Source organism: Lolium perenne, chromosome 2 (genome assembly GCF_019359855.2).
Source record: "Lolium perenne isolate Kyuss_39 chromosome 2, Kyuss_2.0, whole genome shotgun sequence".
Lineage (NCBI taxonomy): Eukaryota > Viridiplantae > Streptophyta > Magnoliopsida > Poales > Poaceae > Lolium > Lolium perenne.
In genome coordinates this window covers 210,350,675-210,372,469 of record NC_067245.2, presented here as the reverse complement: position 1 = coordinate 210,372,469, position 21,795 = coordinate 210,350,675, and the positions used below count along the sequence as shown (strand labels likewise).

The window sequence follows — 21,795 nt, the reverse complement described above, 5'->3', positions numbered from 1 at the left end:
CTATTGGAGTTACAAGTAACGACTTGGCCAGAGCCTCTACTAATAACGGAGAGCATGCAAGATCATAAACAACACATAGATGATAGATTGATAATCAACATAGCATAGTATTCCATATTCATCGGATCCCAACAAACGCAACATGTAGCATTACAAATAGATGATCTTGATCATGTTAGGCAGCTCACAAGATCGAACAATGATAGAATAATTAGGAGAATACGACCATCTAGCTACTGCGATGGACCCATAGTCCAGGGGTGAACTACTCACACATCGATCCGGAGGCGATCATGGCGATGAAGAGTCCTCCGGGAGATGATTCCCCTCTTCGGCAGGGTGCCGGAGGCGGTCTCCTGAATCCCCCGAGATGGGATTGGCGGCGGCGGCGTCTATGGAAGGTTTTCCGTATCGTGGCTCTCGGTACTGGGGTTATTATCGACGAAGGCTTATGTAGGCGGAAGGGCGGAGTCGGAGGGCTGACGAGGGGGCCACATGCTAGGCCACGCGGGCCCCCCTTGGGCCGCGCCGCCCTAGTGTGGCAGTGCCTTGTCGCCCCACTTCGTTTCCCTTTCGGTCTTCTGGAAGCTTCGTGGAAAAATAAGCCCCTGGGCGTTGATTTCGTCCAATTCCGAGAATATTTCCTTACTAGGATTTCTGAAACCAAAAACAGCAGAAAACAGCAACTGGCTCTTCGACATCTCGTTAATAGGTTAGTGCCGGAAAATGCATAAATATGACATAAAGTATGTATAAAACATGTGTGTATCATCATAAAACAAGCATGGAACATAAGAAATTATCGATACGTTGGATACGTATCAACCCTATATTTGCCAGAGCGTCGGCTTCCTCATTGTTGGCTCTCCCGATGTGTTTTAGCTCGCATCCTTCAAATTTGGCTTCCATAGATTGGTATAGTTGACGGTAAGCGATCATGTTATCATTGACTGCATCGCATAGATTTATCGACTGTTGTACCACAAGATTTGAATCACCATAAATATCCAAGCGGGTTGCTCCACATGCCTTAGCCATGCGCATCCCGTGTAACAGTGCCTCATATTCTGCTTCATTATTTGTCGGCAGCGAAAAGTTCATCCGCAGAATATATCTCATCTTGTCTCCCTGTGGTGAGATCAATATTACTCCTGCGCCTGCACCTGTACTCCGTTTTGATCCGTCAAAGTACATTGTCGAGGATCCAGACATGTCGGGTGCTACTGGGGTTTGCGATTGAATCCAATCAGTTAAGAAATCTGGGAGAACCTGAGATTTGATTGTTGTTCGATTGACGTAAGTTATATCGTGTGGTGATATCTCGATAGCTCATTGAGATACTCTCCCCGTTGCCTTCGGGTTGGTGAGTATATTCTTCAATGATGCTTCGCTTACCACAATGATCGGGTGCTCTATGAAATAATGCCGCAACTTACGTGTTGTCCTCCATACGGCATATGCTAGCTTCGGGTGGTAAGGATATCGCTGATTTGCTGGCGTGAGTACCTCGCTAAGGTAGTAAACAAGTCGTTGCACATCGTGAACTCTCCCTGCTTCTTCTCTCTCGACCACGAGGACCGTGCTGAAGACTTGCACCGTTGCAGCTATATACATGAGCATTGGTTCTTTTTCACGTGGAGTCACGAGTACTGGAGATGTCGAATCTTCTTTAGGTTATTGAAGGATTCAGGCGCCTCGGCTGTCCACTCGAATTTTTCCGATTTCTTCATCAACTGATAAAAGGGCAATGCTTTTTCTCCCAACTTGGCGATGAATCTGCTAAGTGCTGCCAATCGTCCTGCCAACTGTTGCACTTGGTGCAAATTCTTTGGTGGTTCCATGTCAAGGATAGCTTTGATTTTCAAAGGATTGGCCTCTATTCCTCTAGCTGAGATGAAGTACCCGAGCACCTGTCCTCCTGGCACACCGAAAAAACATTTCTTCGGTTCAGCTTTATTTTGTACCTGTCGAGATTATCGAAAGTTTCGCGCAGGTTGTCGATGAGAGCGACTGCATTTTTGGTTTTAGCCACGATATCATCGATATAGACTTCGATGTTCCGACCAAGTTGCACCTGCGTTTTTTAGCCCAAAAGTCATAACGTTGTAACAGTAAACGCCGTGAGGGGTTATGAACGCGGTCAACCCTTGATCTTCTTTCTTGAGCTTGATCTGATTATATCCTGAATACGCATCGAGGAAGGAGAGACGATCGCATCCTGCTGTAGAGTCAACTATCTGGTCGATACGGGGTAGCGGGAAGTGATCCTTTGGGCAATGCTTGTTAAGGCTTGTGTAATCGATACACATGCGAAGAGCTGTCGTATCCTTCTTTGGCACCATGACTGGGTTAGCTACCCATTCAGCTTCCTTGAGCTCCTGAATGAATCCTGCCTGCAGAGTCGATTAACTTCTTCACCAATGGTTTTTCTTTTTGGTTCTGAAAAGCGATGCATTGTCTGTTGTACAGGTTTGGCTTTGGGGTCAACATTGAGGGCATGCTCAGCGAGTTCCCTGGGAATACCTGGCATGTCGGATGGCTCCCATGCAAATATTTCGCAGCGCTCACGGAGGAACTCGATGAGCGCGCCTTCCTATGTGACAATAAGGTCTGCCGAAGTGTTGACTGTTTTCTTCGGGTCAAAGGGGTGCACTGGTTGTTTCTTTGCCTCCTTTGCCACGTCAAATTCGTCGGATCTCACGTTCCGATTATCGGCTGGTGGCTTCGTGTGATCTGTAACAACATCGAGTGCATTAAGCTCTTCTTTAGCGCCAAACTTCGAGGCGATCTTCTAGAAATCCCTGTCGCAGCTATCAGATCGAGAGAAACTTCCGTGAACGGTTATTGCTGTCTACTCCTGTTATTGCCTGACATTTTCAGTTGTTGATATGCATAATGAGGTACCTCCATGAATTTGGCAAACACTGGCCTGCCGAGGATGGCATGATACTGGGATTCCCAATCAACCACTTCAAATTCGAGCTTCACCTTCTGGAAGTTGTTGGGCGTGCCGAAAACTATGTCCAATGATATTTTGCCAAGGGGATAAGCGGGTCAGGTCGGGATGATGCCGTGGAATCCTATATCAGATTCTTTGAGCATATCAACCGTTAGGCCCATTGCCTTCATTGTGCTGGTGAATTGCAAATTCAGACCGCTTCCTAATACGTCTCCAACGTATCTATAATTTCTGATGTTCCATGCTTGTTTTGTTCACACTTTATATCGTTTTTATGTGTTTTCCGGAACTAACCTATTGACGAGATGCCGAAGTGCCAGTTGTTGTTTTCTGCTGTTTTTGGTTTCAGAAATCCTACAAAGGAAATATTCTCGGAATCGGACGAAATCAACGCCCAACATCTTATATTTCCCGGGAGCTTCCAGAAAGTCAAAGGAGGACCAGAGGGGGGCCCTGGGGGCCCCACACGTGGCGGCGGCACGGCCCAGGGGGGCGCCCCCTAGTGTGAGGTGGCCCCGTGGCCCCTCCGACTCCGCCTCTCCGCCTATTTAAAGCCTCCTGACCTAAAACATCGACACCGATTGACGAAACCCGAGAAAACCTTCCAGAGCCGCCGCCATCGCGAAACTCCAATTCAGGGGATAGAAGTCTCTGTTCCGGCACCCTGCCGGGACGGGGAATTGCCCCCGGAGTCATCTCCACCGCCGTCTCCACCGCCATCTTCACCGCCATCACTGTCTCCATGATGAGGAGGGAGTAATTCACCCCTGGGGCTGAGGGCTCCGCTGTAGCTATGTGGTTCATCTCTCTATCTTTGTGATCTAGTTGAATATCATCTATGTGCTACTCTAGTGATGTTATTAAAGTAGTCTATTCCTCCTCCATGATGTAATGTTGACAGTGTGTGCTCATGAAGTACTTGGTATATGCTATGATTATGATCTCTTGTAGATTATGAAGTTAACTATTACTATGATGGTATTAATGTGATCCATTCCCCCTTTCATAGCTTGTCGGTGACAGTGTGCATGCTATGTTAGTACTCGGTATAATTGTGTTGATCTATCATGCACTCTAAGGTTATTTAAATATGAATATCGAATGTTGTGGAGCTTGTTAACTCCGGCATTGAGGTGCTCTTGTAGCCCTACACAAATAGCGGTGTTCATCATCCAACAAGAGAGTGTAGAGTGGTTTTATTATGTGATCAATATTGAGAGTGTCCACTAGTGAAAGTAGGATCCCTAGGCCTTGTTTCCAAACATCGAATCTCCGTTTGTTTACTGTTCCGTTGCATGTTTACTCGCTGCCATATTTCATTCAGATTGCTATTGCTACTCATATTCATCCATATCATTTGCATCTCACTATCTCTTCGCCGAACTAGTGCACCTATACATCTGACAAGTGTATTGGGTGTGTTGGGGACACAAGAGACTTCTTGCGTTGTGATCGCAGGGTTGCTTGAGAGGGATATCTTTGACCTCTTCCTCCCTGAGTTCGATAAACCTTGGGTGATCCACTTAAGGGAAAACTTGCTGCTGTTCTACAAACCTCTGCTCTTGGAGGCCCAACACTATCTACAAGAATAGAAGCGAGCGTAGACATCAAGCTATTTTCTGGCGCCGTTGCCGGGGAGGAAAGGTAAAAGGCACTCACACGCTGGTCCCAGGTAACTAAGTTATTTTCTGGTACCATTGTTAGTGCTCGAAGCTATTTCCTTTAGATCCTGCAATTGCATCTGTTTGTTTCTTGTTTACACTAGTTAGGCATAATGGACAACAATGAGCTTCTTATTCTATTTCCTAAGTTAAGACATGAATTGTGTGATGCGAAAATTAAAGAACCTATGGAACCTCATTTGCATGCTAGTAGCAATGTTATTAGTATGAACGCAATCACTGCTAATGCTATGGAGAAGTCTAAGCTTGGGGAAGCTAGTTTATATAAAAATAATCTTTTTTGCTCCTCAGCTTTGGAAGAAATATTTTGCTCTGATAATACTTTATGCGATAACTCTAATGATGCTTGTGATATTTTAAATCCACCTACTGAAAGTATTCCTTTCAAGATACCCACGAAAATTATTGAACGTGTTAGGGATAACCGCTATGAAGGGGATGGAACTGTCCACCCTGGAGATCATTTAATGTTTTTGCATGAATTATGCGGGTTATTCAAGTGTGCAGGTATCTCTATGGATGAAGTGAGGAAGAAGCTATTCTCTATTTCACTGTCTGGTAAAGCGGCGCATTGATATAAATTGCTGAAGAATAGTCATTCTCTTGGTTGGGAGGAAATTGTACCTCTCTTTTATTCTAAATTTTATCCTCCTCATGAAGTGCATATTGATAGAAATTACATTTATAACTTTTATCCTCGTGATGGAGAGAGTATTTCCCAAGCATGGGGGAGATTGAAGTCACTAATGCTCAAATGTCCCATTCATGAGCTCCCCCGTAATGTTATTACTAATAATTTTGATGCAAGGCTTTCAGGACATCACAAGGACTATCTAGATGCCTGTTCGGAGGGATCTTTCACAAGAAAGGAGGTTGAAGCTAGGTGGAATCTTCTTGATCGGATTGAGGAGAACGCTGAAGGATGGGAGAACAACAAAGGTAAAGAGTCAGGTGTAAATTATGATTATGAATGCATTGAAACTTTTATGGGTACTGATAAATTTCGAAATATGAGTGCTACTTATGGTCTTGACTCTCAAGTTGCTGCAAATCTTTATAAAGCTTTTTTCCTCTCATTTTGAATTGCCTAGGAAGAATTTTGATAAGTATCGTGAACCTTTTAAAGAGGCTTGCATGAAAAATGAAATTGTTATTAATGATTGCAATAAACATGCCCAAATTTCTGAAAATACTATTTCTTATAAGCATGTTAATTTTTGTGGAATGCATAGACCCTGTGGAATTAATCAAATCGAAGATGAATATTGTATCCACCATATGAATGAAAAAACTAGAAAGTGGTCTAGGGCTCTAGATGATCTTGGTAAAAAAGTCTGTGCTAGTTATTCTTTTATTTGTGAACTTTGTCATAAAGTGGGTCATTTTAATTTTCAATGCTCCTCCAATGATAATTCGCACCCCATGAGTGCTGCAAATTTGTATTGTAATGATGAAATTACTCCTAATCAGCATGATGAACTTACTTTATTTTTGTGGTGTGAAGAGTTATCAAGAAAAATCTCTTTGTTACATATGAGTGATCTTGATATTGATGATGTCCTGCATGGGTGTTTTTCTTATTGCATTGATAATTGCCATACAAATACTTACATACAAAATATTTTAGAAGGTGATACTTTGCCAAAATATGATAGGACCGCTGTGTGTTTTGAACTTATTAATGAAAAGGAGGAATCTTCCCAAGTTTCTTCTATTGTTTCTGGAAATAAATCAGGTTATGTGGAGGACCCCCCTTCAAGCCTCTTCCTCCTAAAGAAGGGAACGAGGAGAAGGAGGAGGAGGAGAAGAAGAAGAAGAAGAAGAAGAAGAAGAAGAAGAAGAAGGGGAATAAAAAGAAAGAGGTAACAGCATATCCCCGCGTGTATGAGATAACGATAGGTAACCGTAAGTATGTTGCTCCTGATGATTATTATGATAATGAATCTGAGTACAATGATCTTCCTATGCCCTTTACCTACATTAGTGATCATGATTTGAAAGAGCACACTACTTTTGATATTGCAAATCTCTGGGAAACTAATTCTGAAAATGATGATGTTAATAATTGCCATAGTATCAGTACTATCCATGCTTCCTCCCATAATGATATAGAAAGCTCTAAGCTTGGGGATGAGGTGTTTGAAAATCCTTTTGCTACTGATCATTACATGTTTGATACATCTCCTTCTTGCAACAATGATGGTATGGTCACAGATGAACCTACTATGAAAGATAACTATTCTATTTCTTATGATGACACTATGCCTCCGACCTTTGATGATTATTATAAAGAATGCTATGATATAGGTTATAACTATCTTTATGAAACTTGTCATAGTTATGATTGGATTGCCAAAAACAATTCCCTTAATATGCAACTTGTTTACCATGTTCAAATTCTTGATAATAATCTTGCTCCAAATACTATTAGCAAGAAGAACTCTTCTTATGCCAAAATTAATGATACTTCTATGCATAGGAACCATGATAAGAATGTTTTAAGTGATGGGTATATTGTGGATTTCATCAATGATGCTACTGAAAGTTACTACGAGAGAGGGAAATATGGTTATATGCATCTTAATAATATTAAGTTTCCCCTCTTTATGTTGAGAATCTTGAAGTTACTCCTGTTTTATCTTCCTATGCTTGTTACTTTGTTCTTCATGAATTCATTTGTGTACAAGATTCCTTTGCATAGGAAGTGGGTTAGACTTAAATGTGTTTTGAATTTGCTTCTTGATGCTCTCTTTTGCTTCAGCTCTTATTTCTTGGGAGTGCATCATTGAAATTACTGAGCCCATCTTAATGGCTATAAAGAAAGCACTTCTTGGGAGATAACCCATGTGTTTATTTTGCTACAGTACTTTTGTTTTATATTTGTGTCTTGGAAGTTGTTACTACTGTAGCAACCTCTCCTTATCTTACTTTATTGCATTGTTGTGCCAAGTAAAGTCTTTGATAGTAAGGTTCATACTAGATTTGGATTACTGTGCAGAAACAGATTTCTTGCTGTCACGAATTTGGGTTGAATTCTCTGTAGGTAACTCAGAAAATTCTGCCAATTTATGTGAGTGATCCTCAGATATGTAAGAAACTTTCATTCAATTTGAGCATTTTCATTTGAGCAAGTCTGGTGCCTCTAAAAAATTCGTCTTTACGGACTGTTCTGTTTTGACAGATTCTGCCTTTTATTTCGCATTGCCTCTTTTGCTGTGTTGGATGGATTTCTTTGTTCCATTAACCTCCAGTAGCTTTGTGCAATGTCCAGAAGTGTTAAGAATGATTGTGTCACCTCTGAACATGTGAATTTTTAATTATTCACTAACCCTCTAATGAGTTTGTTTTGAGTTTGGTGTGGAGGAAGTTTTCAAGGGTCAAGAGAGGAGGATGATATATGATTAAGAAGAGTGAAAAGTCTAAGCTTGGGGATGCCCCCGTGGTTCATCCCTGCATATTTCAAGAAGACTCAAGCATCTAAGCTTGGGGATGCCCAAGGCATCCCCTTCTTCATCGACAACTTATCAGGTCACTTCTCTTGAAACTATATTTTTATTCGGTCACATCTTATGTACTTTACTTGGAGCGTCTGTGTGTTTCATTTTTGTTTTGTTATTTCCATTCTCTGAATAAATGCTTGTGTGGGAGAGAGACACGCTCCGCTGGTTCATATGAACACATGTGTTCTTAGCTTTTAATGTTCATGGCAAAGGTTGAAACTGCTTCGTTAATTGTTATATGGTTGGAAACGGGAAATGCTACATGTGGTAATTGGTATAATGTCTTGAACAATGTGATACTTGGAAATTGTTGTGCTCATGATTAAGCTCTTGCATCATATACTTTGCACCTATTAGTGAAGAAATACATAGAGCTTGCTAAAATTTGGTTTGCATAATTGGTCTCTCTAAGGTCTAGATATTTTCTAGTAAGGGTCGAACAACAAGGAAGACGGTGTAGAGTCTTATAATGCTTGCAATATGTCTTTTATGTGAGTTTTGCTGTACCGGTTCATACTTGTGTTTGCTTTAAACAACCTTGCTAGCCTAAACCTTGTATCGAGAGGGAATACTTCTCATGCATCCAAAATCCTTGAGCCAAACACTATGCCACTTGTGTCCACCATACCTACCTACTACATGGTATTTCTCCGCCATTCCAAAGTAAATTGCTTGAGTGCTACCTTTAAAATTTCCATTCTTTATCTTTGCAATATATAGCTCATGGGACAAATAGCCTAAAAACTATTGTGGTATTGAATATGTACTTATGCATCTTATCTCTTATAAGTTGCTTGTTGAGCGATAACCATGTTCCTGGGGACGCTATCAACTACACTTTGTTGAATATCATGTGAGTTGCTATGCATGTTCGTCTTGTCTGAAGTAAGGGCGATTTATCATGAGTTGAATGGTTTGAGTATGCATATTGTTAGAGAAGAACATTGGGCCGCTAACTAAAGCCATGATTCATGGTGGAAGTTTCAGTTTTGGACAAATATCCTCAACCTCATATGAGAATATTATTTGTTGCTAAATGCTTATGCATTAAAGAGGAGTCCATTATCTGTTGTCTATGTTGTCCCGGTATGGATGTCTAAGTTGAGAATAATCAAAAGCGAGAAATCCAATGCGAGCTTTCTCCTTAGACCTTTGTACATGCGGCATAGAGGTACCCCTTTGTGACACTTGGTTAAGACATATGTATTGCGATGATAATCCAGGTAATCCGAGCTAATTAGGACAAGGTGCGGGCACTATTGGTATACTATGCATGAGGCTTGCAACTTGTAGGATATAATTTACATGATACATATGCTTTATTACTACCGTTGACAAAATTGTTTCTTGTTTTCAAAATAAAAGCTCTAACACAAATATAGCAATCAATGCTTCCCTCTGCGAAGGGCCTTTCTTCTACTTTTATGTTGAGTCAGTTTACCCATTTCTCTCTATCTTAGAAGCAAACACTTGTGTTAACTGTGCATTGATTCTTACATGCTTGCTTATTGCACTTGTTATATTGCTTTGCATTGACAACTATCCATGAGATATACATGTTACAAGTTGAAAGCAACCGCTGAAACTTAATCTTCCTTTGTGTTGCTTCAATGCCTTTACTTTGAATTTATTGTTTTATTAGTTAACTCTTATGCAAGACTTATCGATGCTTGTCTCGAAAATACTATTCATGAAAAGTCTTTGCTATATGATTCAATTGTTTAACCATTGTATTTACCATTGCTTTGAATCGCTGCATTCATCTTTTATGCTTTACAATAGTATGATCAAGATTATGTTGGTGGCATGTCACTTCAGAAATTATTCTTTTATCGTTTACCTACTCGAGGACGAGTAGGAACTAAGCTTGGGGATGCTGATACGTCTCCAACGTATCTATAATTTCTGATGTTCCATGCTTGTTTTATGACAATACCTACATGTTTTGTTCACACTTTATATCATTTTATGCGTTTTCCGGAACTAACCTATTGACGAGATGCCGAAGTGCCAGTTGCTGTTTTCTGCTGTTTTTGGTTTCAGAAATCCTACAAAGGAAATATTCTCGGAATCGGACGAAATCAACGCCCAACATCTTATATTTCCCGGGAGCTTCCAGAAAGTCAAAGGAGGACCAGAGGGGGGCCCTGGGGGCCCCACACGTGGCGGCGGCGCGGCCCGGGGGGGGGCCCTAGTGTGAGGTGGCCCCGTGCCCCCTCCGACTCCGCCTCTCCGCCTATTTAAAGCCTCCTGACCTAAAACATCGACACCGATTGATGAAACCCGAGAAAACCTTCCAGAGCCGCCGCCATCGCGAAACTCCAATTCGGGGGACAGAAGTCTCTGTTCCGGCACCCTGCCGGGACGGGGAATTGCCCCCGGAGTCATCTCCACCGCCGTCTCCACCGCCATCTTCACCGCCATCGCTGTCTCCATGATGAGGAGGGAGTAATTCACCCCTGGGGCTGAGGGCTCCGCTGTAGCTATGTGGTTCATCTCTCTCTTTGTGATCTAGTTGAATATCATCTATGTGCTACTCTAGTGATGTTATTAAAGTAGTCTATTCCTCCTCCATGATGTAATGTTGACAGTGTGTGCATCATGAAGTACTTGGTATATGCTATGATTATGATCTCTTGTAGATTATGAAGTTAACTATTACTATGATGGTATTAATGTGATCTATTCCCCCTTTCATAGCTTGTCGGTGACAGTGTGCATGCTATGTTAGTACTCGGTATAATTGTGTTGATCTATCATGCACTCTAAGGTTATTTAAATATGAATATCGAATGTTGTGGAGCTTGTTAACTCCGACATTGAGGTGCTCTTGTAGCCCTACACAAATAGCGGTGTTCATCATCCAACAAGAGAGTGTAGAGTGGTTTTATTATGTGATCAATATTGAGAGTGTCCACTAGTGAAAGTAGGATCCCTAGGCCTTGTTTCCAAACATCGAATCTCCGTTTGTTTACTGTTCCGTTGCATGTTTACTCGCTGCCATATTTCATTCAGATTGCTATTGCTACTCATATTCATCCATATCATTTGCATCTCACTATCTCTTCGCCGTACTAGTGCACCTATACATCTGACAAGTGTATTGGGTGTGTTGGGGACACAAGAGACTTCTTGCATTGTGATCGCAGGGTTGCTTGAGAGGGATATCTTTGACCTCTTCCTCCCTGAGTTCGATAAACCTTGGGTGATCCACTTAAGGAAAAACTTGCTGCTGTTCTACAAACCTCTGCTCTTGGAGGCCCAACACTGTCTACAAGAATAGAAGCGAGCGTAGACATCACTTCCTCCATCCATAAACACCTTGCTCATGTTGTAACCTCCAATCTGTGCTTCAAGAACTAAGGCAGCATGGTCAGGTCTTGGAATGGCCTTCGGGTGATCCGCCTTGCCGAAAGATATGTTTTGGTCTGACCAGTCGATATATTCGGGCACCTTAGTCATTGCGACCTCTGCGTACTTCACTTCTCGCGTAAACTTCTTGGCCTCTCTCTTCGAAAAAACTAGTTTTATGGATCATGTTGACTTGTCCTCGAGACACTGGGAATACTTCGGTTGGTACATACACGTCTCCTCCTTCGGGTATGTATGGCTCGGGTGGGTAACTATAAGATGTAACCCTTTCCTTTGAGTGAGCTTTCGCTGCTGTCTCGGCCCTAAGATCCTCGCAAAACTGCCGGACTTCGAGGAACTGCCGACAATTCCTAAGCAGGTGAGTGGCCTTTTAAAGGTTATCTTTCTGATCGATGTAAGAATGCAGGTAACATGGTGCCTCAAGCTGCTCCGTGGCATATAGATAAGGTGTGCGAAGGCGGCTCTTGTTTGACTGCACACTATGACATCCTCATTCATACTGTCGAGGGAGGCTCGCAACTCGTTCTTCCTCTTCGCGGCGTGAATCCCTTCATCTCTTCCTTTGCTCCTCTCTGCTGCTGAAACTGCTTCGACTGCCTTCTCTAATGCTCCCAGGCAGGATTGTCAAAGCCTCTGCTGGCGTGATATCACCTAGAACCGAAGTTCTTGGGCTTGGCGCGCTTGCACTAGGAAGGCGAAGAAAGCCTCTGGAGTCGATGATGAAGTGGACACCACCGAAAGTTGTATCCATGTTGCCACGCGACTCCGTGGAGATCGGATGCGACACCTCAGTGTGTGGCGTGTACTCAAAGGATCCACAACAGACCGAACTTCTTGGACTTGGTGGCATTGGAGAATCCAACACGAACGCCGCAGACGTTACTGGAACTGCCGATGACATGGCTTGTGCCGACAAACTTCCCACAAACGGCACCAATTGTCGAGGGTACTCCTCGGCAATGCCCTCCGTATGGGGCTTAGGATAGATGGAATCCTGTAGGCTGACACTAGACATCGGTTATCAAACAAGCGGGGAGAGCGATTTACCCATGTTCGGGGCCCTTGATGAGGTAAAACCCTTATGTCCTTCCTGTCTGATCTTGGTTATGAAAATATCGGGTTATAATGGGGTGCCGAAGGTTTCGGCTATGATCTCGTCGAGAGACTAAGTTCTGCAGGGACCTAGCTCTAGACTTGCGGTGGCTAAGATTGCTAAGATTGCGTGTGTCCTCGGCAGCCTCTCTCCTGGCCCTTATATTGGGAGCCTGGTCTCGAGAGATCTGTCCGAGTACGACTAGGTTACAAAGGGTCCTAGTTCTAAGATTTCCTTGTATTCTTCGTTCCCTTATCTTGTTCTTCAAGACTTCTTCTTCGGCACCGACGTAGTGGCCCACCTGGCCATCGAGTGCCTTCATGGGCCCCTGGCTGGGCCGCAAGAGGTAGTGCAATGTTAGTTACCCGAAGGGTAATGCTCACATCAGCCGCGCTCCTCTCAATCTTTCTCTCCTTGGCCATCTCTTTCCATGCATTGACAATAGCATCCAATGGCTTCTTGATGTCATCATCTCCGTACTTCTTGACCTTCCTCTCCTCTTTCACTTGCTTCCTTCCCGATGACCTTTTGGTTTTAGCCACAGAGTTTGGAGTGGGGCTCCTCGATCTTACACTCGTTGCTAGATGCTTCATCATCAATGATTGTTGCATCTCCGTGACTTTTCTTGCCTTTCCTTGGAACCTTCAACACTGCACGATTTCTCCACTTTTCATCATTTTCTATCTCTTTCCAACAATGATGTAAAGTAAACAGTTTGCCCTTAACCATCTTTCCCTTATTGGTATTCTTGTCATTTCCCTTGAACAAACTTTGAGAAATGTTCAACTACGCAAATGCAAAAAAAAAAAAAACAATTTAGTCACTACCAATGAGAAAGATAATACAAATGGTAAGCTTTCAAATGAGAGAGAAAAAATACCCTATCATTTTCATTGGTACCACTTGGGTTCATGTCTTCAACTCTTGCCAAACAACATGAGCACTTTTGACAATCAGTTTGAATTGTGGACCAACGGCCACGAAGTGATGTATCTGTACGCTCGACTCCACTTTTGTTGTGCGTACCATAGTACTCCTTCATCCTAGTCCGGTAGATGTCTCTCACTTGGTCGGTGCCGATGTCCGCATCCATGCCCACAACCTTCGATGTGTTGCAAAGCAATATGTCCTCCTCCATGGTATAGTTTGATTATCTCCCGCCCTTCGATCAACAAAACTCTCTCCTTCTTCATTCTCTATTTTGCTGCTCATACTCTTGTGAAAATGCAGATCTCATATTCATAGTTGACATGAATGTGTCATCGTCAACACTACAGTGAACCAAATTGTACACAAATTAATCTACAATTTATACATGAATCAATGTTATACATCTACAGAATGGAGAATAAAAAAGGGAATAAAATCACCTCTTGGCCATTCTGTGGCTGCAGTTGTTGGCGTGAACTCCTCTGTAGTAGCTAGAGGCGGGGGTGGCAGTGGTGTCTGGAATTGGCCGGCCGCGTGCTCGCTTCCGCCATTGGGAGATTTGTCGCGCGGTCGGTAATTTTTCTGATTGGCCGCTGACACAGCCGCAATAGGGCACTTGTCGCTGGTCTTCAACTTCCTTTTGGGATTCATGATGGGCGGCGGCAATGGCCCCAACGATTACGATGATTCAGGTGAGACAAGCGACCGTGGCGCCACGAACATGTGCCCACGGATGATGATGTGGCTAGTGTTTGCAGCGGCGGTAGATGGGGTGGATGTAGGAGGTGGCAGAAATGCTCGACGAATGTGACAGTGGTGGAGATAGATTGAGGGGTGAGGGAGTGGCGAATCCGCCTGGTATGACTGGAATTTGGCCGGCGGCGGTGGCTGAGGGGGCAGCAGGTCGCGGGGGTAAGGTTTTAGGGCAACGGTTGGGCTGCACGTGCTCGCGTTCGACTTTGCAACATGCCATGCAACACAAATATGCAGCACACATGGGCTTTTTTGGGGCGTGACCAAAAAATTTACGGCGCGACACATTTTACAACACTTTGTAGAGCGCTGCGTGCAGTAAAAAAAACGTTTTCTTTGTCGTGGTCACAGTATAGGGCTGCTGTTGGAGATGCTCTAAGTCCCATTGTGCTTGTCACTTGAGGACTATCTTATACATAACGATATGCTTTCTATAAAAGTAAGGTACGCTTTGCTTACTCTCGATTTTTTTAAGTATGTTTCCTCCAAGGTAGCATGCTTCCCAACTATAGTTTTTTCAGAGCGGCGCTAGTTTCTCCAAGATATGCACTACCAGTAACGGTTGGGAATGGACATTTTCTGAGGAGGACACGAACATTTTCTCCAGTAACCCTTGTTCCGAGGAGGACATGGACATTTTCTACGCCGCCACCGATATTAGGGTTGGGAATGGGTGAAGATGCTTTTTTGGGAGACCCCTTGGCTTCATGGCCAGAAGCCCAAAGATATTGCACCTCTCATCTATGCTATATCAACGAGAAAAACATGGAAAGTTTGCCAACCCATGAGAGCAAATGCTTGGGTTGGGAAGGTGGCGTTGGGAGAAAGTTTCTCCTTGAGCCACCTCTCTCAATTGAGCTTTGGGCTAACCTTCAAAATGTGCAACTTGATCAAAACATTGAAGACAGAGATAAGTTGGAAGCTCATGGCCAATGGACAATATTCGGCCAAATCCGTGTATTAAGTGCAATTCTTGGGTTTTATATCCTCCCAAGTTGGTGTGGCAAGTTTGGGCACCCCTAAAGCATTTTTTTGCATGACTCATTGCACAAAATTGAGTTTGGACGGAAGACCGAAAAAACGAGGTTGGCCTAATTGTGGTTTATGCCTCTTTTGCAAGCAAGAAACCTAGTCAGGTTGCCATCTTTCCGTTAATTGTAGGTTCACCAAAAGAATTTGGCAAGGCTTCAAAGCTTGGATGGGCATCCTGGACATTCATCCTAACCAATGGGCGGATCTTTCAATCAAGCACTGGTGGAGTATAATGACGGAGGGATATATTCCTAACCGCAAAGGCCATTGCTTCCCCACCTTACTTGTCACATCGGAAATTTGAAATGAGCGCAACACACAGATTTTTTACAACAAGCTTGCACCTTACATTGTATTTTTAGAGAAAGTTAAGCTGAAAGGCGGTTTGTGGTTATCCACGGGTGTAAAGCGCTTGGGTGAATTAGTGCGAGGAGAATAACCCCTTATACTTTATTTTGGCCTGGACTATCTTGTCAAAGCATTTTTCCTGAAAATATTGAGGAAAATCTTTTAGCCCCATTTCAAAAAAAAAGTAACAGTACTGCATTATGTCATTCATGTACATGCGCGTTCAGGGAAGACCGGCACACCGCATCGTCCAGCGATACAACAGTAGATTCACATGAAACGCCGATGATGATAGAGCTTGTTAGGCCGTAAGCACGAACGGCCAACATGAGACGCGGGCGGTGCACCGGACGCTGGAGCGCCGCGGAAGGTACACGACAGCTCGACAAGGAGGGCTACTCCGGTGCTCCCCCTAAACTAAGTTGAAGGGTCATAGTTGATATTTTTTCCTATGTTGGATCTGCCGAAATTTATATCTAGCCCATGTATAACTGTCTATATTGATACGGTATGTATACGTCGCGCAAGGAAAAAAAAGAGGTTACATGAGCAAGACCTTTATAGTATTTTTCTATTTCAGCACACGCACGTGACCGTAGATACGTATAAAACGAGGTACAACACAACGCGGACCATACGGGTCTGTATATGGCTGTACGGACGGTGGACCTACACTCAAAATTATGATCGTGAGCCCTCTTACGAACATATATGAGAAGATCTCCACCGTTATTGTATTTTACGCGTCCATATTTTTTTCAGGGGAGGAGCACCGGAGCAGAAGTGCTCGACAAGGGCGTGCGTAGTGCCTAGGGATAATAAACGAGCAACTCCGGCGGCATCGACATAGCGACATCAACAGTTGACTACGACAAGAGCTCTCAAAACAAAATCTCTCGTTTCCAAGTATTTGTCACAACCTCTTAGAAGAGAGAGAGCATGAGAGCGACATATAAATGGTTGGCTTTTGGAAGTGCTACGGTCTTCAAAGTCTCTGCTGCTTACAAATTGGCCATATGAGATCATATTTTTTGCCCAGCTCTGAAATGGATTTGGAAGCATAAAGTATTATTTTGGCTCCTTGTTATGGATAGATTAAAAACAAGACAACTCTTCGAGAGGAAGGATTTCTTCATGGCAGATTATTTTTGTCCTATGTGCAGTTCTATCCTATTGAATCAAGGAACCATTTGTTCTTCACTTGCCCTTTTGCTATGCTTTGTTGGCGATACATCTGCCCTTCATGGACTCCTGCACCTCCTAATTCCACAATCATCTCCTTCATTGAGGGCCTTAAAGCTTCTATTCAGCAACCTTTTTATTTGGAGATCATTGCTCTGGTTTGTTGGTCAATTTGGATCATTTGAAATGACTATATGTTTAAAGGGCTGGATCCAAGTGTGTATAGAGCAAGATCCATCTTCAAGCAAGAATGGCTTTACTGCTTCATAAGGCATCCAGGAAATCTTATGCTGGCATGCAATCCTGGTGATCTAATTTTGTATAGGTTCTTGTGTATATCTTTCTAGTTAGCTAGTTAGCCCTTCCGAGCTTTTCTCAAGCTCCGGTTTGTACTTTTGGAACCTTTTACAAAACCCAAAATAAATAAAAATATGCAGTGGGGAAACCTACTGTTCAGCTTTAAAAAAACATAGAGAATTGAAATGTTAGTCATTTCATCATGTAGCCATGAAATGGAAGTTATATGTAGATGTATCTAGTCAAAAAATATGGCCGTATCTAGGTAAAGTGGAGTCAATTAATTTGGACCGAAGGGAGTACAATTTTCACTTTATGAAGAATCTAAACAAAGATGGAATTGAAATGTTAGTCATTTCATCATGTAGCCATGAAATGGAAATTATCTTTTTTCGATATGGGAGCAGTGCCCCGGCCTATGCATCAATTGATGCACACAACCATTTATTTAATATAGTAATGTAAACAAGAGTGCTTATTACAAAGGAACGTGTGCTATTGTTGAAACACCATCAACCAGCGAAAGATGAAAAATACATAAAACTAGCAATCTCGAATTCTGATAATATGTCGCCAACCACTAGAAATAACAGTCCTGAGCGACCTTGAGTAGCCGGCTGCATCTAGTATCCATAGTACCCCGCTGTCCGGAAGCATATACGCCCATAGCTATATCCGCTGCGCCGCACGAAGAATAACCTGCAAATTTTTTATCCCCTTCTACTTGTTAAAAATAATATCATTCCGGTTAGTCCAAATGAACCAACAGATTACCAAAATACCAATTCGAATATGAGCCTTATCCTCTTTTTTTACACTGTTTAACCAATTACCAATCAAGTTAGTAACATTAGACGGTAGTGGGATGTTGTAAACAAAATATATCATCCGTCAAACAATTTTTGCAAAAGGACAATGAAGAAACAGATGATCAACGGTTTCATTGTTGTTACAGAATCAACATTTTTGACACCCTATCCATTTTCTCTTCATCAAATTATCCTTAGTAAGCAAAACTTTATTACTAAGAAACCACATAAATATCTTAATTTTAAGATTTTTTTTAATCTTCCAAAGATATTTCAGTAAGAATCTAGTATGTTCATTCATATGATCCATGTACATAGATTTAACAGAGAATAAACCACTGTCAGTTAGTTTTCAAATAAATTTATTCGGTTCATTTGATAACTGAACGTTCATAAGTCGCTGACATAAGTGTAATCAGAGATTATATTTATACTCATTAAGCGTTCTCCTAAAACCAATATTAAGAGGGCGCTCGGCCAATACCGTGGAAACCAACATATTTTTCCGTTGGACCAGACTGATCTCTCTCTCACACACAGGTATGTGCCATGAAGAGAGTAATGAAACTACGTATCTTAGGAATTAAGACTTCCAATCTAGCTAACTAAATTCTTTTAATAAGACTTGGGTAAGCACGGCTAGCTCTTGCGAAATGCAAGGAAAACAGAGAAAAACACCTCACATGAAGACAGTTCGCCCACCCCCTACAACTGACCATTTCTTTTCAGAACACCCCTGATGTCAACCAAATGCATCCAAAATTCCAGCTAGTCATTCACATGAAACGCCGACGATGATAGAGCTGGTTAGGTCGTAAGCACAGACGAGCAGCATGAGACGCCGAACGCCGGAGCCCGGCGGAAGGTACACGACAACTCGACATGCGCGTGGGTATTGCTTAGGGATAAATTAGCAACACCGGCGGCATCGAGCAGCGAAAGCAACTTCTGACTAGCGACGAGCGCTCGCAAAACAAAATCTCTTGTTTCTGAGTATTTGTCACAGCCTCTCTGAAGACAGAGCATGAGAGCGACATACAACTCTGATAACTAACTCGTGAAGTGAAATTTCTTGATTTAAGGATAATAACTTATAGACAGAAGAATGTGGATCACATCAACCCTCTCGGACCCACTGACGGACACAAAAGGCCTTACACTTAGCTGAGCAAATTCAGAGATAGTACTAGACACATATATAACCTGACAGAGCAAACCTAGCTAGAGATAACACGACTTGCAGAAATAATAACAACTAACGAGTATATAACTGTTGGTGAATCAAAACCCAAAGGAACTGCTGTAATTTTTGCGCCATCATCTCCATACGACCGACGCGCATCGATCAGGATTTACGGCGTCTCGTTCGTCTTGTTCTTCCAGAACCGACGATAGACCTCCACGGTGCGGCCGTTGAGCTGCTGCGTCGGCCTGTTGTTGCGCCGGTAGCCTTTCTCCAGGGGAGCGATCAGGGCGGCGGCCTGCTCCATCGTCATCTCCCTCACCTGCAACAGGTTCCAGACATCGATGGTGAATTAAGAGAAGAAGCTTTGATTCAGTATTTCAGTTGTCAGAACTACTTTGTCGTGGTCAAGAGACTGACGGACATACCTGGCCGAGGATGTTCCAGATGACGTTCTCGGTGCACGGCGGCGTGGTGAGCGATCCGACGTACCGGTAGTAGGCGTGGGTGTACCGCCGCAGCGACCACATGCTCACCACTCCGGCCGGAATCGGAGCGCCTTTCTCTGCACGGCAGGCCTCCACGTAGAGCTCAGACAGCTTGTCCTGTATCTGTCGTCCACGAACAGAGGAAAGAGTTACACACAAAATCCAAATTCATATGGATAAGCTACAGATCACTCTCTGAATGAATCTTCACATAGAACCGTGCAGTGAAATCGAATCAGTATCAAAGATTTACATACCTGCATAAGGAAAGGCTCTGGTCTAATGCCGAGTCGGTACAGGATGGACACAACGGTTATGTTACCCTCGTCGCTGATGTGCACCATGTGCTGCTCCACCGCAAACCTGCGAGACAGGCGATCGATCATTCAGTCATGAGAACTGATAACTCAATTTAATAAGACGATCGGTCCATGCAATCTTGGTGCAGGTTTCGGTCTGCAAACCTCTGGCCGTTGATGGTGTGCTCCGAGGGAGAGTGCCAGTGGATGTTCTTCAGCGTGTACTTGACCCCGTCGATGTCCACCGTCCCAGGCGCGTCTTCATACCGCAGCTACATCCATCAATCAAACAGCATAAGAACGCAACGGAACCAGCTAGATAAACTTGCAGCAAGAGGATGAAACCACAGATTGGAAGGCGGGCAAGCGTTTCCCTGTTCAGATTTCAGAAACATAATTTACCGCGATGTTGAAGATGTTGTCGACGAGGGTGGCGTTTGCAGCTTCGTAGTCCCGGTGAAGACGCCCCAGACTCGGATTGTAGACAACCTCGTCGGTCCTGATGTCGATCGGAGACTGGGTCATTCCCTTGGCGCAGAGCGTGAAGTTGGGGTTCAGCCTCCCCCAGTGCTTGGGACCGAGGGAGCCGAAGTAGCCGAACTCCACACCATCTGCATAATTCAGATATCATGCATCGTTGAGACGACGACGGCATAGTAAATTCAGAAGAAGCGATGAACATTGAAAATTTAACGCGAAGGTTGAATCGAGGACGTACTGGTGTCGCATGCAAGTGCGGTCAGGAAGGAGGTGAACAGCAGCAGAGCCACGACAGATGCAATTCCGTTGCGAGCGGCCATTTTCACCTGTAACAAGTGGCGAGGTTCAGAGTTAAGCTGCAGGTAGACAGAAAGAATGAGGAAATAAATAGGCGTGGATAGATGGATAGGGGCTTGTGGCAATGCCATGGCCAATCTTCGTCGGCCGGCCGCACCTCTGCTTTGCTACCTAGGTGCAGATCAACTTCGATGGATGCTCTGGTCCCTGAACGCGCGCAAAGTGGACGTTGTGAGCTTCCTGTGCTCCCACAATCTACACCGGAGATGCAAGCTCCTGCAAAAAGACAGACGAAAGATGGGGTGATTCCCTGTATCCATCACACGATCGCACGTAAAGGAGAGGTAATCATGCAAAGCCGCTCACACAGTGACCTAGAAGATGACCTCAAGCCTCAGAAGAACACGAACCTTTCCAGAAAGGTGATTCGACCTCTGGGTGCTGGTGCTGGAATCTTTCTCCCGGGAGATGGAGAGCGAGGAAGAACCAAGAACGCGCGCTGCCGGTGAAGGTGCTAGCTAGCTCGAGTTTTGGCCTTTTCACTGACGGCCGCGTATATATACCCAAACAGTAGGCAGGTCGCCACGACGCCACTTGCCGATCGATGTGGCCCATCACTTGTGCAACCGCTCAGGTTTTTTTCTTCGCTGTGAAATGTGCCTTTTATTTTTTTTTTTTTTTTTTTTTTGAACAAGAGAGGGGTCAGGAAGACCCCCAGGGCAACATTCATTCAACACGTGGCGGGTACATTTTACACAGAAGTCCTTTTACAACTCTTGCACAGAGAAACCACAAATTTGAAGAAAGGACCTCCGAATTAACAAGAAACACCCTGGAGCAAAAGAAGAAATGGCGTGCAGAGTTGAGGTCGCGTGGGAGTAGTGTGGGTAGTGCTCCCCGTGGTAATAGTAGCACGTACACGCAGTGTGTGCGCATCGACCTCATGCAGTCATGCTTCAGAGATCGTCGCGCCACGTCCTCCCACAACCTTCGCGCGCGACTGGAGGCTCGCTTCCAACATGGCAAAAAAAATTCCCGCGCTATTTGAACAGTAGGTCGTGCGTACCATGAGAGCTGTAGCCAGGACAGTA

At 43.7% G+C, this 21,795-nt stretch overlaps 1 protein-coding gene across 2 annotated transcripts; it reads right to left on the bottom strand.

The window, feature by feature from the left end:
• Positions 1–19,008: 19,008 nt before the first annotated feature.
• Positions 19,009–21,228, bottom strand: LOC127334734 (alpha carbonic anhydrase 1, chloroplastic). 2 transcript variants are annotated; one of them, XM_051361262.2, is made up of 8 exons: positions 21,115–21,228; positions 20,862–20,980; positions 20,646–20,733; positions 20,330–20,538; positions 20,093–20,199; positions 19,886–19,991; positions 19,569–19,751; positions 19,009–19,462 (listed from the first exon to the last, which is right to left on the bottom strand). In XM_051361262.2, the coding sequence occupies exons 3-8, from the start codon at positions 20,725–20,727 to the stop codon at positions 19,310–19,312; spliced, it is 840 nt and encodes a 279-aa protein (XP_051217222.1). In that variant the 5' UTR covers positions 20,728–20,733; positions 20,862–20,980; positions 21,115–21,228; the 3' UTR covers positions 19,009–19,309. The 2 variants fall into 2 exon arrangements, with proteins under 2 accessions (XP_051217222.1, XP_051217221.1); XM_051361261.1 differs by lacking the exons at positions 20,862–20,980; positions 21,115–21,228 and having other exon boundaries at positions 20,646–20,855.
• Positions 21,229–21,795: the final 567 nt, after the last annotated feature.

Excerpts from the sequence above, each read along its gene's own strand:
- LOC127334734 (XM_051361261.1), bottom strand. The coding sequence starts at position 20,835 with ATGGCATTGCCACAAGCCCCTATCCATCTATCCACGCCTATTTATTTC. Across the intron at positions 20,200-20,329 it reads ACAACATCTTCAACATCGCG|CTGCGGTATGAAGACGCGCC; the intron begins GTAAATTATGTT and ends TGATGGATGTAG. Across the intron at positions 19,992-20,092 it reads CACACCATCAACGGCCAGAG|GTTTGCGGTGGAGCAGCACA; the intron begins GTTTGCAGACCG and ends CCTGTCTCGCAG.